Here is a 16947-nt window from a genome sequence, read left to right as displayed (position 1 = left end):
AATAGGTGTCAGTAGGAGCATTATCATCCTACGAATGGCTGTCAGAGACCATGGTAGGTGATGCGGCTGTCAGAGATCGTGGGAAGTGGTTATGTAGAATGATCGTGGGAAGTGACTTGCTGTCGCTTCCTCTTGTCTTCTCACTCTGCAGGTGACAAGATGTGGACCATGGCTGCTTGTTGTGATTGCGTGTAAGACTCGCTTTACTTTATTTGACCATTCAGACGATTTATATCCGGGTGGCTCATGCTGATTATCCGGATGTGTTGTGGAGATTATCCGGATGTCTACGCTCTGCCAGCGTCGTTTGCTCTTCCTTGGATAGGAGAAGCTGAAACGTCGTTTGCCTTTCCTTGAGGCGGTCCGGATAGGATAACTGCACCATGCATATCCTCAGGGGAATCCGGATGATGAAGGTCCGACTGATAACACGTGCCACGCGTCACTATGAGCTGCGTGCCACGTGTTTCCCAAGGGGAGGGGTCCCTATAGTATTTGGTGTGAGGGAAGACATAAGAAAGAATTTGTTGAAAGAACAGTCAACTCTAATTACCATAAGAATTTAGTACCTATTTCATGTAAGAACAGTTTGGCTAAAGTCTCGATCAAAGCTGATGGGTTGATTATTTCGAAAACTACGAAAAATTGAAATTTTCAGTTCTGTTTTTCCCCCTCTTCACAAAGGCAGGCTGCCCAAATAATGGCTACTATTGATCCATACAGGAAGTCATTTTCTGTGTTGGAAATGAGTGGAGTGGCTTGATGATCACGGTGTCATTATCAATGGACCATTTTCTTCGCATGCGAAAGAATCCCTCCATCTTCATGTTGTCAGGGCTACTTCACCAACATTAATGGGGTTAGGAGTATCTCTCCTTCATCCCACCACCCACAGGGATTTATCAGAGGCCCCGGTAACAACGGCAGGATTGTTTGTTTCTTCCTCTTGTTTGTTAGATAGATGCCTAGCCAGAGTTGTGAGGTTAGGATCATGCACCTTTAGCTAAGTTTGTGTAAGCTCACGTTTGATTTTCACAATTTTAGATCGTCTTTCTCTTGGCCGACAAAAGTTATATTGTCTTGTTAGGCTTCAAAGTTCACCAATGGAGTTGGAGTGAACTCTGTTGAAAAGAGGGTTCTATGGAGTCTAGCTAGATACTCCAATATAATAGGCCATAGGCTAGTCATTGGTGGGTATGAAAAACAATGCCTTGTATCTTTTCAGTACTCGTTCGTTTTGTAATGCTTCAAAAGTAGTTTACGTGATGCCCCCACACTTGCTTTCAATAGTCAATACTTGGGTGAAAGACCAGTGTCTTTCCTCCCATGTCCAGAGGGGGTAAGGTTCTAGAATTCAGAAAGTTGCCTGCTGGCCAATGTTTCGAGTTTGTTTTGATTTTGGAGGCCCATCGAGGATTCCAAGCCCATTCTATAGCACCTAAGTAAGCCATTGACTATTCCAAGCAGCCCTTTCTGTAGCATTTCAAGTACTATAACTTTTTGACTTGATACCCAATGATTTAAACTTTTAGGTTAAATTAGTAGGTTATGTAATGCCGGAAGTTTTGATCTTGCATGTTTTATGAAATTACTTAGATGGGGTGAATAGGTATTCCACCCATTTATGGTGAAAAAAATCATCTCTAGAATTGATTAATAACTTTACAAATATAAAAACCATGGGTTACTCATCCCTATAACAAACTCATGATTAATTACAAAAAAAAAAAAATTACACAATTTTATCCCAACTAGAAGTTATATTCATCCAAATATCTTACATGATTGGTTAGTAACTACAATTGTTTTCACGTAAGAGTGCAACACGTGTTCTTTAGTAAACTCTTCAATGATTTGAGGGGATGCAATCAACCACCATGAACAATCTCAATCGAAATTTTAGACACTGAGAGCATTGGGAATGCACAAAGAATAATAATGACTATAAACTCTAGAGTACTTGTATAAGAGTCATAATATATCACAAAGTGCATATATACTAGTAAAAATCTTCAAGGGTTAGGTCAAATGCTTAAAGAGAAAACAATTAAAGAAAATTAATTGCACAAAATTTTTCTCGAGCCTTTGAGCACTCCTCTTATTATTTGTGTATTTTCAATTTTAGATATGATCCATTATACAATTAAGCCCACAATACACCTAAGATGTCATTACACTGGTAATAAACTCAACCATGTATACTTACTTGAACAGTCGGATGAACAGATCAACAATATTGTATTTTCAAGATCAATATACAATAATTCAAGAATTACTTGGAACTAAATCCACAAATTTTTTAAATGAAATTGTAAACTTAAACAAATTAGACTAAATTATTAGCATTATACATCCTTGGAACTCGAGAATTTGAATAGCATAGGATTGAAGACATGATTGGAACACATCCTCCGGGAAGGCAAGAGAAAAGTTACAATTAATATTTAGTTGTACAATTGAATTATCCTGGAAAATTGATGATGTTAAAAAATGTTGGTGTAAATGGAATATAGTACAATAAAAGTTAATTTGGAGTGCCTTGTTTAAAATGGAAGAACAAGCTAGGGCAATATTGAACAGATGATCATGAACCTATGAAATTTAATGATAATGGAGGCAAGTCATGCAACTGATGATCAATGGAACCTTGGTGAAATTAGCTGCTGAAAAAATCATTTCATTCTGCCTCTCCACCACACTTAATTCTAAAATTGGTACTCAATCAACTTGAGCAAGATTAGTTAATATAAGCCGAAATGAACAGGAAGGCTAATGCCATAGTCGGCCTTCAACCAATCATCCCCTTGTATGAAAGGCCCCACTGTGTATTTCACGGCCTCCTCTTTTTCAATGACCTTGTAACCAGGCCACTTCACCCTGGCGCTGAGTGCAGCACCAGGTCCTTTGTTGTTGTATTCAGCGTAGTAGAGGGTGGAGAGGGCAAAGTTGCCTTCCCAAGGTAACCATCCCTGGGGTTGTATGAGATCCTCAATGGTTGATTCCATCACAATGGTTCTGGAGAACTCCTTCCAGGGTCTCCCAAGGTAACTCTTGACCTGGGTCTTCGTCGGGATCAAGTCCTGGTCTGGCAATATGCGGCAGTTCTGCAGCACAATTCCGGTGGTTTCACGTTTGTCTGTCCTTCCCTGGGCTGTGACGATGTTTTGTTGGTTGTCCAAGGGCTTCCTGACGGTGATCAAGCAGTTCTGAAAGATGGCTGAAGCGTCTCCGAATATGAAGTCAATGGTGCCAGTGATGACACAGCCCCGGAAAAACTGGCGATGGGTTTGTGCATAGACCGTGTCTTGGTACCCGTCCATACGGCAGTTGAGGAAAATTGAGCGATCCGATTGGACTCTGATAGCCACTGCCTGATGCTTTTCTGGCCCCGCTGTGTTTCTGAATCCCATGGAAACAGCCACGAAACCATCTCCTAGAGCCACTGCATGAAAACACAGAAACCATGCACACTTTGAATGTGTATATATATGCCACCAGCTACTATAACATTAATCAATGACTCAGCACCAGAATGATCAATATCTTCCTATTGGGTTGATCCTCATACCGAAACTTGCCGTTTGGAAAGTCCTAACCCCATCTACGAAATTTTTGTTTCCTGTGACGATTGTCTTCCTTGATCCTTCACCATACATGGTGACATTCTGCATCTTCCTTTCCACTGTCACGGTCTCGTCATAAACTCCTTCTTTAACGTAAATTACATACCTGCATTTTCATAAACACATACTAGAAGAGATAAATAAAGATGGACTCCTAATCCATTATTGAGTTATATATACATAGATGGTGATGATGAAGTATTCAAGATGCGAAGAAGTTGGAGACTTGGAAGTGCATACCGTCCTGGGTATTTGGGTGGCATGGCTGCAAGTGCAGCAGAAATGGTAGTGAAATTTCCACTGCCATCCTTTGCCACAACCGCATTGGGTGTGAGATTGGATTCCTTAGGCTTCAACACCCTGCGATCCTCTCGGGTCATCCAGATAGGAAGGCCGTTGTTGGCCAAAGACGGCCCACTGGATTCCTGTGCTAGAAGGTGACGGTTGGCACCTGTTAAGTCGAATGATGAAAGGATTGAAGTAACCTTCGATACAATGGCCAGGGCATTGCTGGTGAGTTCCTTTGCAGACTTGAAAGTTTTCTCCATATTGGTTTTCAATGGTCCTTCAGGGAACCCATCAATGCAGGTCGCTTGGTAAGACATGACAGCACTTAGCCAATTGTTCAACTCTTGGGTGACTGAGGAGAGCTTGTTTGAAGCAGAAACTTGGGATATTGAAGCCTCTAATTCTTCTTTGGCATTCTGCATCAGTACCTTACAATCTTCATAAGCATCTTTCTCTTCTGGAGTGTCAAACTTGAACGTCACGGTTTTACCAAAGGCCTTTTGGAGTCCATCGGAGGCAGCTGAAATTGCAACCTTGAGTAGATCTTTGGGTTGAGACAATGTACTGTTGGAGCGTGACAGCTTTGAGAGGCTATTCTCGCATGTCTGCTTGTAATCTGTAGCGGAACATATGGTTTTTATGGCCTTGTCATTGTGGGACACCTGCTTTTGAGGTTTAACTGCAGCTGCGGTCTTTTGGCCATTACCATTACCATTATCATTGCCATGATCATCAGATCTAGTGACGGCAGCAAACACCCCAACAGCAACTAGAAGAATGACCACAACCGCTGAAACAGCACCAATGTAAATCCTCTTTTTGAACCTTTGTTGCCTTTCAATTCGCCGCCGTTCTGACAAATGGCCAAAATCCTGAAATGCCATGTTTGTGCTATTTATATGTATATCTAAGGCAAAGATCTCTCTGCCTTAGATTCAAGCTAAGGCAGAGAGAGAAAGGATTACCAGAAACAAATAATCAGGACGTTCTTCTTCTTTCCCCCTCCTCCTCCTCCTCCTCCTCTTCTTCTTCTTGTGGTCGTCTTATGACTACTACTACTATTATTATTACTATTTCTTTTCTGAATTTTCAATCTTATTTACAAAAGAGGTCTGGACGAGAGACATTTCAGGTACTCTATTTAAAAGTTAGTTAGGGGCTTGGTGAATGGGTCACACAGATTATCCTCCCTTGTCAACCGCATTCCCCGCCACTTCTTTTAAGTCATGTGCGCATCAAATGTATTAAATAGAAATCCTACCAACAGCTTTTCCAAAGCCATGCTTAATTCTGTGGTGAGAGTTCATTTGCCTTCAACAAACTTCATATATAGGATAACCCAGTTCACTTTTAGCTAACCTTGCCTAAATCGATTAAGCCCCGGTTATAACAATTCATTCATTTGCCGATTTTTCTCTGCTCTCGGAGCCATCCAACCTTACATTCCAATAACTAAGAGTAAATTGGAATTATGCATGGTTGATTGAAAATCTACCATGCCCATGCTTAATTTATATCAATACCAACAAAAGGCCCAAATGCGGAACTGATAACCTCAATGTCAAACCAGAAGAGCTTGGATAAATGAGTTGCCATTGTTTTAGTATATATTAGATTTTTTGACTGCGTTGTGATTCAGAATGCCAATGTTATCAAACATGATTTATTTATTGGCGCTGAGCAGCCTTACCCTGTCATTATCAGTGACCGAGGTCCAAGCCACATGCATCTATTTCAGGAACTAAGACACCTCTGTGGCAGAGGCTAGACACCTATTCAGATCACTACAAATTTAGAAGTGATAATTAACCTGTCCCCTTAAGGAGATTCCTCCAGTGAAGGATCAGTTTGCTCAGCTTACCCGGCTGTCCACCATATTCAGAAAGCAGCATCCTACTGATAAAATTTACACAGATCTTCAAAGATAAAAGATGAAACGATTTCATTTCTCTGTTACTTCTATCGATAACAAGCTAGAGGAAACAAGTTTCTGACCCACCAATTTCAGTTGGGCTGATTCAAATTGTTCTCAAGCACTCTAGCAGTTGAGATGCAGAGCCTTAGACCAAATTCAAATCCCTCACATAATACTATAACATTAAACCGCATAGGAGAAAATGATCCATAGAGGAGGGATATCTATCTATCTGTCTATCTATATATCTCTCTCTCCCCCCACATATATATATATATATATATATATATATATATATATATAATCATTCATTTCTAGTAATTCTAATTAGGACTTCTTCTGGCCACTATCTCCTGGAAAACCACAGAAGACGCCTCAATATTAAATCCCATCATCGTAAGGGAAGTATGTTGAGTCCAGCCATTCATCACCTGTAATAAACTCAGATACTGTGAAATTATAGGCATCGTTATCTTCCATCACATGATACCCTTGCCAAGTAACTCGATTCTCTGTCCCTGACCCAGGTCCATTATTGTCATACTCTCCATAATATAAAGTGTCCAAGCCTTCATTTCCATTCCATTCGGTCCACCCAGATGGATCAATGAAGTCATCAATGTAGGACTCAAGATAAACTGTGCGAGCGTACACCTTCCATGGCCTCCCCAGGTAGCTTTTGACACTGCCACGATTCGAATACAAGTCATCAGTAGCCGAAATGGAACAGTTCTGTATTGAGATTCCAGTGTCCTCATCTGAGGTGTCCCTGGATTGTGCTGTTACAACAGTGAATTGGCCAGCCATTGGCATTCTGGCTACAATGTTGCAAGCCTGGAAAACAACAGCTGCATTTCCAAATATGAAATCTATTGTCCCAAATATGTCACACTCTCTGTAAAATTGTCTAAACGAATGCACATACAATGTGTCCTGGTAACCTAGAATGGTGCATTTGTACACTGCTGCTAAGTCGGCATTTATGCGAAGGGCAACTGCTTGGTGCTTCTCTGGTCCTGCCCTGTTCTCGAAGGTTATGTCGCGTGCCAGAAATCCCTCCCCAGAGACGGCTGAGTTCAATTAGTAGAATTGAGATCAGAAACAGAACAACTTAGACTTTTTCCTTCCAGTGAAAATCCCAGAGTGATTGATGATAAATTGGTTGATCATAGAGAAAGTCTTGTTCAGATCATGCATAGATATCAGAAGAAAAAAATAATAAAAAAATGAAAGAAATCTGTAATGAGGGATCGAACATTACCAACAGTTGCAGATCTGAAAGTAGTCCAGCCATCCACCACACTTCTGCTTCCAGTAATGAAGGTAACATCACTTCCATCTCCCAGAAAAACAATATTGGTCTTATGGCTTGGAATATCAACATTTTCCTCATAAACCCCTTCCCTGACATAGATAATTATTCTGTCATTGCTGTTATTGGGAGCAAAATTTATTGCATCAGTGACGGTGGTGAAGTTCCCAGTTCCATCCGCAGCCACAGTAAGCACCTCACTGGGGTCATACTCGTCACCGGAGCTCTGCAATATCCGGCGGGACGCCCATGCTGGGGCACCCATAAGGCGGCGATTGATGGGGCCTTTTTGTGGGGTTGACTTAGACAGAACCGAGAGACAATTACTCACATGCTTGTAAGCAGCAACTATGGAATTCACCAACGTTGGCTTGGAAGGACCAGCGGCAGAATCCAGGCCTTCTAAGCATGTAACCTTGTTTGTGAGGGATGCGCTGAGAAAGGCTCTCGCATCTTTCAGTTTCTGGGAGTCCCCTGAACGGACTCGGGACACGGATCTCTGCAAAGAAGACACGGTGATTTGGTGGAGTTCCCTGCAATCCTGGATGGTTCCTCTTTGCTTTTCAATGACATCAGAGTGCTGTCCGGCAGTGGACAGCAGGGTGGAGACCTTCCCAGCTTCTGATATTGCAGTCTGGAGGGAGTGAAGGAGAAAGGTGATGATGTTGGGATTGATATTGATAGAGACGTGGACCTTCAAAGATTGAAAACAAACATCTGGGTAAGGTGTAGATTTGCAGAAAGATGTCACAGACTTTAGAGAAGTATATGAAGCATTGGAGTAGTTGAGAGCAGAGGCCCCTGAGAAGAAGAAGATTGGGCAAAGGAACAGTAGCCATCTCAGTGATGAGGAAGTCATGAGAGTTGGACCTTCCAAGAGGGCAATGTCAGGGATTGATATGATACATGTCGGGGAGATTAAAGTAATATATAGTGTGGAATTGGGAACGTGAGAGTTGCATGGAATTTGGTAATTTGGATGATGAGGCAAAGCATGAAGGGTGAAGAAGCCATTCAAGATTTTTTTTTTTTTTTTTTTTTTTTTGGAGAGTATATCTGCTGGCATGATGAATACCAATAATACGTCACGCTAATTTCCTAGTCATTTCTATTAATTATCTTTTAAAAGAATTTTCAATATAGCTTCAAATGTTCATAGGTGGACACAACCACATGCCATATTTTGATGTGATGCCCCTATTACTTAAAATTTATGTGACAATATATATAATTTTTTTTAATCAATTAGGTTTTGGATCGTTTGCTATATATAGGCTATTCAATAATGATAAAAAAATATTAAAAATACTTTTAAAAAATTTATAAGGTTAATGTGCATGGACAGTATCTTTTTACCTTTTCTTCTTCTTCTTTTTACCATTTCTCAAAATCACTTGAAACGAGATTGAGTAATCAGTGGGAAATTAATAAGTTGGGGATGATGGGGGAGGGGTGCAGATACATTGCATGCATTAGTAAAGTTGGAGGAGCAGGAGAAGCCATGAGACCTACCAGCAACAAGTCATGCTGTAATGATATTATTTTGAAGTTAAACCGCCCATGTCATAATGAAAAACTGGTGTAAAATTTAATTTTAAACATGGGCTCTGCAACTTGACCTTTGTCCCATTCTGAAAATCAGCCACATCGGGACACAATTCTTGTCCCACAACATGCCAAATTCTCACATGTTTGCGATTCTTTTTTGTTTTCTTATATTACTAGTTGCTGGTTAATAAAGCCGCCTAGCTTCATTATCCTTTTGACTTAATGTTACTCTTGATTAATCATATGTAAGTTTAATTAAGTTCAATTATATGTATACACTATTGCCTCGCCAGTAGCGGTAGTGGGATTCTTCGCTCCCTGTAGTGGGTGCCTGAGCATCAGGGGAAGCTCAGTTTGAAAAATCTAATTAAGATACTTGTCTTTTCCAAAGCTTTCAAAGGTAGGAAAAGGTGTAACCATCCTAATCAATTATGTCATGTCTATATCCATAAAAACGTGCTTCAATCAATTATATCCATATTCATGAATGACCAGCCGTACCGAAGAGGATGATATGTTTGCTCATTTTGTATTTACTATTTGCATTCTAAACAATTTTTCCTCGAATGATCTCTACGTACATGTAGTGACAAAGCCAGTTTTAGGCTCAAGAGATGGAGCACATAACACCTAGATGGATTGAATCGCTTGAGTCTAAACACCTAACTTTCGTCATTAATTTATTAATCTTTGATCTTTGCTTACTTGATACATACTCATCTCCGTCAAGTAATTAATTTCTTTTATTCTGTACGTAACAAGGAAACATAAAAATGTTTAATTTTGTACAATATTCATTTTCCTAATACCAAAGAGGAATTTGAAATCATTTAATTAATTTGATTTTAATAATGAATCGACGTACTCTTTGCGTTTGTTTGAAGGTTTTCTGCAAAGGAAAAAGGCATAAACGTTAATTAACTTTGAGAAACAAACAAAAAGGAAATGGGAAAAAAACACTTGATTTACAAGGAGCTAGCCCGTGATGTGTTGTTATTTTCCTTCTTCCTCTCTGCAGAAGAGGTGATTCAAAGACTTGACACCCCATCTAATCTCAACCAACCCACTAAACTTTTAAGTATTTGTAGCCAAATCTAACCTCAACCAACCATTAATATTCCTATGTTTACGTGCTGCTCATGCTTTGAAACTCATCACTACTCACCAATCACCATGGTTAGAAATATTAATATTGAAGGGTGAAATATTCGAAACTGCCATATTTATCTCCCTAGTGTTTCTGCATATCTTGAAGAAGCTGGTGGCCGATGGTGGGCAAGTGAAAACTTGAGAGTTGCGACAATGGGTCACACATTCTTCACCAGAAGTTCCCAAATCTCTCAGACTCGGTGATACATGAGAAGATATTATTGGGCCCGAGACGTGGACAGATGAGGTGGAATGAAGTCAAATAAAGGAGATGTGGACGAGATTGGAGGGTAGTGTAAAGGACAAAGAACCTTTATGCCAGATTACAATGTATATGCTGTTGAGGCAGAAAGGCTGACCACCGGTCCACCTCCCATGGCTATGGCCCTGCATGTGATATGAGAGAGAGAGAGAGAGAGAGAGAGAGAGACATGTGATGTGTGGGCATGCCTTCCATGATCAGAAACCTCGTTCATTCTCTCTCTTCCTCTCACTCCCAGACTCCCAGTCAACCATAAAAGGGATTGAAATTTAATCGAAGGTTTTTTTCTTTATATTATTTTATTTGTTTGTCTTGTGCATGTATTTAATAATGCTCCAATTTCAGATACAGTGCCATTGCCGACATCTTTATTTTATTTTATTTTTTAAAATATAATTATGAAAATATGATAGTTTCCAAAATATTGAGAATTTTATAATAAAAACTTCTATGCATTGTTAGTAAAATGAATCAATTCAACATGTTGACGCCAAAATTATTTTTCGAGAAGAGTTATATGTTAAAAAAATTAATTTAATTTTTATGTTATATTTATCTATTCAAAAGACTAGTGTACATAAAAATAAAAAAAAATACTAAACTTATATTCTCAAAAAATAAATTTAATATGAAAATATTAAACTAAAAGAGGAGTTTAATATGAAAAACAAATTTATTAATATTTTATATATATATATATATATGAATAGTTTTTACAAAAGATGAATTTAGTGTAAAAATAACTCAGGGTGTGAACATTGAACTTATATTTTGAAAATACAAGTTTTATATATAAAAAAAATATTTAATTTTTATACTGGGTTTGTTTGGTTTAAAGAGAAATTCAATGGAAAAATTGAATTGATTTATTTCATATAGAAGTCGTATTTTTGAAAAGCAATTTCATTGTTGAGACGATGGAATATTTTTAGGCTACCAATATTTCTTCAAAAGACAAGGCCACTCCACGCGGATTTCACTCGGTACAAATTATGAAGTTATAGAAATATTTTAAAATAAGGAGGAAATTTAAGCTATAAAATAATGAGATCTAATTTATTATATAAAGTAATCATACGCTATGTAACTTGATTTACTATGCTTTTTGGTGTGTTTAGTGAATGAGAAAATACCCAAAATATTGTAACAATTTCTCATTTGTGAGGTGCTAACAGACTCTCTTTCACCAGATACCACACACTGATTATTCCATGCATTGGTCAGAAAGGGGCCAACCCTACAACCTGCCCCCCACTACACATATGGGCCAAGCCGATATCCTTGGATTACAAAAGTGGACCTGAATATATATATGTGAAGGAATTATAATATTTGTGAATGAAAATTTGAAAGGAAAAAAGTGAGATGCCATCTTATTCGAACTTTATCATAGTAAACTTATTTCTAAGAGGACCCCTGACAGATTGGCCCGCCCCTTCATTTAAATAAGCCTGGGCACTGGGCCACCCACTGGGGAAGATTGGAGGGACGTGGGCTAGCTACAGCTACTGCTACAGAGGCACCGCTGCAAGTCTGCAAGCCATGGGCATTTGGGAGTGACTGGAGAAGAATCCCATGCCACAGAAACCGACACATGTTGGAACTTGGAATCCACGTTGGTATGAATTTTATTATTATGCTCAAACTTTCCTGCATCCATCAATAATTCAAAAATCGAAAGTATGTTGCTGTTGTATTTTTAGGCCCTGGAAGGGATGGGAGTCACGGGACTAAGAAGATTTTCTTTGATTTTTATTATTATTTTGTTTCCCATGTTGATCATGCCCATGGGACCCAATCTGGGCCTCAAGGCATGGATGATGGATCTCCTAATTCGTGCCCTTATTTCAATCAGCGGTAAAAGAGGGTGTAGTTCAGTCAGTTCAATTTGTAAGGAAAAATGAATCGAAACGAGAAGATTGGTCTCATCGGTTTTCCGTCAGCGGGGGGAAATGCGGTTTTATTATTATGAAACTGAAAATTGATGCAAATCATGCATACATGCATGTGGAGATACTTGGGAGATGGAGATACAGGGAGGAGTCTAGTCAAATAATGGCAGTGAAACAGAATTAGAGACCCAGAGAGAAGGGAAAGCCGGTGGAAGGCAACCAACTACTTCCCCCAATAAAACTGCCGGCAGTAAAAGCCTGGGCCTCACTTGCACTGGTGATCACCTTGAAGCCCTTCCAGTTCACCCTCTTGGAGGTGTCTGCACCTGCCCCTGTGTTCTGATACTCGGCATAGAAGAGGGTGTCCAGAGCAAAATTGCCATTCCAAGGGTACCACCCAGCTGGGTTGATCACATCACTGATACTTGTCTGCATGACAACGGTCCTGGAGTACTCCTTCCATGGCCTCCCCAGATAAGTAGGGAAGCTGCTCTGGACGGGCTTTAGATCCGAGGTTGCACCGATCCTGCACTTCTGGATGACAATGCCAGTGTTTTGGTTAGGGTCATCTCGGCCTTGAGCGGTGACCATGTTCCTCTGACCTGAGTTTGGGCGACGGGCGTGGATGTCACAGTCCTGCAAGACAGCAGCAGCATTTCCGAAGATGAAGTCAACAGTGCCAGCAACGAGACAGCCGACGAAGAACTGGCGGAGGGAGTGAACATAGAGGGTGTCCTGATATGCAAGCACGTCACACCTGTAGAATGCCGATAGATCTGATCCCACACGAAGTGCCACTGCTTGGTGCTTTGATGGCCCTGCTGTGTTCTGGAAAGTTATGTCCCTCGCTAGGAACCCGTCTCCCACCACCGCTGCAGCCGCACCCACCATTCATATCACCATTAATCATCTACATACTTGAAGCAACTTGTATATTCTTATAACCAAATCCGAGAATGCATCGAATCAAAACTTGCACAAATGTTAGGCTCCTGAAAATAGTTTTTGAATTTTTAGAATGACGAGCTTTTGTACTTTTAAAACCAGATTGCTTTTGAAAACAAATTTGAGGACTTTTTAAACGTTTTAAGTAATAATTGAAATCATCATACTTCAGTAACTTTTAACTTTCATCTATATATGTCAGAGTATGGTAAATTCTTTTTCATATATTTGAGTTTCAATTGAAAATGATTTTTTGACAAGTGTTGTTCAAATCATTCTCAAACAAGCTTTTAAGTTCTCATTTAAGTAGTAACAAAAAATAAATCGTTCTATAGTGGTGGTAGGCGAATAACATATATTAAGCATATATAATACACACTCATAACAAGTACTATTAAGTATATATAATTATAATATAATATATAATCGCACCAATCTCTTGGACAACCTTAATGATATCAAAAGAAAACCCTTGTCCCATGGCAAATTTATCTCGACTCTTGACAAGGCCTCCCCTTGTCTGGAATCTATATCATATCATTATATTTCCCAATTGCGAGCGATAAATGTTGTCGGCAAAAAGGTTCCAATTTCAAATACACCTAAAATCTATTTATAATTATTATTTTAGAAAGGACAAACACACGTTGAGATACGCGGCTTTAGCTTGTCCATGCATAGAAAGATGAAATTTTCACTTGGATAACCGAACCTTAATGTGGATAGATTCACCCAAACATATTAAAAAGGGCATAGAAAAATGGAAAATTAGTTTTAGGGTTTTGAATCCCTGGTTTCCGGAGAATATATATATATATATATATATATGATGAAGAAGAAGAAGACGAAGAAGAAGATACAAATAAATTAATAAAATCAAATATAAAATAATAGACTCAGATTTGGGTATAGATCAATGGGTATAACTAGATGTGATTAGTTTTTTTTTTATATTACAGCAGGATCTTGAAAAATATTGGACTAGGCAGAGAGAAAGGTGTATGTATGGAACTGAATTGAACAGATAGGCAAGGCACAAGAAATGGGTGGAGTGAGACCTAGTGTCAGGACAAGCGCCAGACATTGAAGGTGTGTTGAAGAAACAAGAAAGAAGGTTGATGTGCCTCATCTATTAGACTGTTTGTTATGTATAGGGTGTGTGGCTAGAAATGGGCTAATTGACTGGATCTACTTTGTGGCACGCTGTTTCTGACATTCCCACTGGATTCTAGTGCAGACATTTTTGACAGACTTGGACGTAGAGCAAAGTAAAGGGGCATTTTTCTTTTCCATTTCTATATAAATGATGGTTTCAAGATACATGGATCCATCATGGATGTGGTCAAAGAGTGCTATGGGGGTGAGAGCCTATCTGAATATCACAATTACTAGTATGGTCCCCACTCCCCAGCAATAAATTGAATTAGGTTTGCCTTGCTGTGGGCTCGCGTCATTCCAATAAAACGAAGTAGTAAAACTCTGGAGTACGACTATTAAAAATGTGGTGTGAAATCTAAACTATCTGATATATTAATAAAGGACTAAGGTAGAGATAAACCAAATCAGCACTATCCTAAAAGAAATTACAATATCAACTTGAAGCACGAGCACCATATATATAACCTAGTTTATTACCTACAAAACCAAGACTTGTTTGGCAACATTATTAAAAACAATTCCTAAAAATATAGTTTTTTAAAAATATTTTTCCATGATGTAAAATGCACCTACCACATCTCAAGGTATTCTCTATAATTTACAAAATTATTGCCAATAAGGCAATGACCCTTTCTAAAGATGTTGCCCTAATTGGAAAGCGCCCAACTCCTACCTTAGTGATGAATTATGCCCACACACCCTAGGATGAAATAAAAATGGAAATAAAATTACTGAGGGAAAAGAGATAGGAATGGGCTTGAGATGTTTTTACCAACAGTGGCAGAGTGGAAGGTTGTGCTGCCATCAACCACATTCCGACTGGCGGTGATGATGGTATTGGTCCTCCCATCTCCCACGAACATTATGTTTGTCTTCTTCTTCGGCACCTCCACGTTTTCCTTGTATACTCCTGCTTTTATCCTTATTATGTACCTTTTACTACTCCTCTCCGGCGCCGACGCCACCGCCTCCCCCACTGTCTTATAGTTTCCACTGCCATCCGCAGCCACCGTCACATCCGCCGTCACAGTGGACGCTTGCAACAGTCTCCGATCTCCGGCGGACAACCACTCGGGCCACTCTATTGCTGTTGCAGTCGCTTCCTCCTCCTCCTCCCGAAGCTGCCGCCCAGCAGCAGAGGCTGCGGCGGCCATGTCAGTGTCGGTGAGGTTCTTGATCATGGCCAGCACGTTGCTGCACAACCGGAAGGCCTGCATTTGGCCATCCATCAACCCTTTCCGAATCTTCTTGTCGGCCCCATCGTGGGAGAATCCATCAATGCATGTTTCTTGGTTGGTCATGGCGGCACTCAACAGTGTGATGAGGTCGTCGGCTTGTTGGGATATGGACTTGTTGAGAGAATAGTCCTGGAGATCAAGAGCAGACTTGTGAAGCTCGTCGAGGGTGTCGTCCACCATTTCCAGACAATCGTGGAGGGCAGCCTTCTCCCGCGGGGAAAGGCCTAAGCGGGTTTTGATGATGTGCTGCAACGTGAAGTAGTTGTGCTGGACTGTTGTTATGGTGAAGTTCAACACCGCCTCAATCACATCCTTTGGCTTCGTGATTTTGGCTTCCTCCCCTTCCCTCGATGACACTGCGGAGAAGCATAGCTCTGGGTACAAAGTGGCACTGCAGGAGGATTTGACGATGGGGTGAGCTGCCCAGTTTTGATGTTGGGAATTGTGTGGAGACACAGAGACTCTCGCCACAGTCACCACCAGTACTAGAAGGAATACAAGAGAAGCACTAACTCCTAACAAGACCCTCCTACTCTTCTTCTTGCCGGACTCCCCAAATGTTTCCCCAATCTTCACCATTATCACTATCCACTCAACTCCCCAAGAAAAGTGGACACCCAACACTGAGGACTGGGGATGACTACTCTATCCCTTTTTTTTATATGTAAAAAGCATTAACTGAGTGAGGTGATTGCATTCACTTTAACCAGCCCCATGTGAAGATAGGAAAATGATTTCTAGCTGCAGACAAACCTTTTTCCAAGGGAAAATGGACGTCGAAAGCTTTATGGTCAACTACATTTCACATCAAAGCTATGAGTAATGGCTCATATATGCTCAATCTCATGCATTTACTTGAGCCAATTTCAATTGTTGCACCAACTAATTTAGTTAAAAGTCCGCGAGAAGTGAGTCTCATTGATGGTTAAAATGGTAGGTGGAATTGGCAGGAGCCCATCTATCCCATTTAATCGGCTATGGCCTATGGCTGATTCATCTCTGTCACGACCCCATCAGGATTATTACGCCACCCTGACCCTTTCAATTAATTATTTCCATTATTGTTTCCCAACAACAAACATTTGGTAGACTTTCTGTCTTGTAATTTGTAAAAATAGAAAACCGTAAATCTTGTTATGATTCATGATGCCCAAATTTCTGGCAATCCGGACCAATAGCCCAAATTTAAAAATAATTCCTCCCCCGACCAACCTTATAAAAGTACGATGAATACAGAATCTAGATAATGCCCCTCGGCCCTTTTAGAAGCCCAGCCAAGTAACCACAAAATTGGCCCATTCAGTCCATTCAACGCCACCCGTACCACCCCACCCCAACAATTCCTATCCATAATCCGGACTTTGAATCTTTGATACCAATTTTTTGGATCGGATTTTAACTAGACTCCCACATTTAAATGAAAATTTCAAATAATTATTAAATCTTAGTAAGACAAATATTAAAAACTATCAAATACTATTTTTAATTAAAAGATAATATTTTAAAGGGCTAAGAATATAACATATGTTTTTTTAAATCTTCCTAAATATTTAATGAATAATATTTCAATACATTAAAGGATGAAGTTAAAAGACAAGAGTTGGAAAAGATCTAAAT

At 39.8% G+C, this 16947-nt stretch overlaps 3 protein-coding genes across 3 annotated transcripts; all 3 read right to left on the bottom strand.

Moving 5' to 3' along the window:
- Positions 1–2659: 2659 nt before the first annotated feature.
- Positions 2660–4999, bottom strand: LOC100257766 (putative pectinesterase/pectinesterase inhibitor 45). The gene is made up of 3 exons (XM_010657774.3): positions 3864–4999; positions 3569–3729; positions 2660–3442 (listed from the first exon to the last, which is right to left on the bottom strand). The coding sequence occupies exons 1-3, from the start codon at positions 4793–4795 to the stop codon at positions 2742–2744; spliced, it is 1794 nt and encodes a 597-aa protein (XP_010656076.1). The 5' UTR covers positions 4796–4999; the 3' UTR covers positions 2660–2741.
- An 829-nt stretch (positions 5000–5828) lies between these two features.
- On the bottom strand, positions 5829–8140 carry LOC104880620 (probable pectinesterase/pectinesterase inhibitor 12). The gene is made up of 2 exons (XM_010657773.3): positions 7088–8140; positions 5829–6896 (listed from the first exon to the last, which is right to left on the bottom strand). The coding sequence occupies exons 1-2, from the start codon at positions 7995–7997 to the stop codon at positions 6208–6210; spliced, it is 1599 nt and encodes a 532-aa protein (XP_010656075.1). The 5' UTR covers positions 7998–8140; the 3' UTR covers positions 5829–6207.
- A 3885-nt stretch (positions 8141–12025) lies between these two features.
- Positions 12026–16085, bottom strand: LOC104880619 (pectinesterase). Its single transcript, XM_010657772.3, has 2 exons — positions 14865–16085; positions 12026–12861 (listed from the first exon to the last, which is right to left on the bottom strand). Exons 1-2 carry the CDS (start codon positions 15907–15909, stop codon positions 12170–12172), a joined length of 1737 nt encoding a protein of 578 aa, XP_010656074.1. The 5' UTR covers positions 15910–16085; the 3' UTR covers positions 12026–12169.
- Positions 16086–16947: the final 862 nt, after the last annotated feature.

The sequence above is a fragment of the Vitis vinifera genome, chromosome 11 (genome assembly GCF_030704535.1).
Source record: "Vitis vinifera cultivar Pinot Noir 40024 chromosome 11, ASM3070453v1".
NCBI classification, from domain to species: domain Eukaryota; kingdom Viridiplantae; phylum Streptophyta; class Magnoliopsida; order Vitales; family Vitaceae; genus Vitis; species Vitis vinifera.
This window is presented reverse-complemented; position numbering and strand designations above follow the sequence as displayed.

Coding starts and splice junctions, on each gene's coding strand:
- LOC104880620 (XM_010657773.3), bottom strand. CDS start 7,997: ATGACTTCCTCATCACTGAGATGGCTACTGTTCCTTTGCCCAATCTTC. Junction 6,897..7,087: donor TTTCAGATCTGCAACTGTTG/GTAATGTTCGAT, acceptor AATTGAACTCAG/CCGTCTCTGGGGAGGGATTT.
- LOC104880619 (XM_010657772.3), bottom strand. CDS start 15,909: ATGGTGAAGATTGGGGAAACATTTGGGGAGTCCGGCAAGAAGAAGAGT. Junction 12,862..14,864: donor CTTCCACTCTGCCACTGTTG/GTAAAAACATCT, acceptor GTGCGGCTGCAG/CGGTGGTGGGAGACGGGTTC.
- LOC100257766 (XM_010657774.3), bottom strand. CDS start 4,795: ATGGCATTTCAGGATTTTGGCCATTTGTCAGAACGGCGGCGAATTGAA. Junction 3,730..3,863: donor CCACCCAAATACCCAGGACG/GTATGCACTTCC, acceptor ATGAAAATGCAG/GTATGTAATTTACGTTAAAG. Junction 3,443..3,568: donor TTTCCAAACGGCAAGTTTCG/GTATGAGGATCA, acceptor GTTTTCATGCAG/TGGCTCTAGGAGATGGTTTC.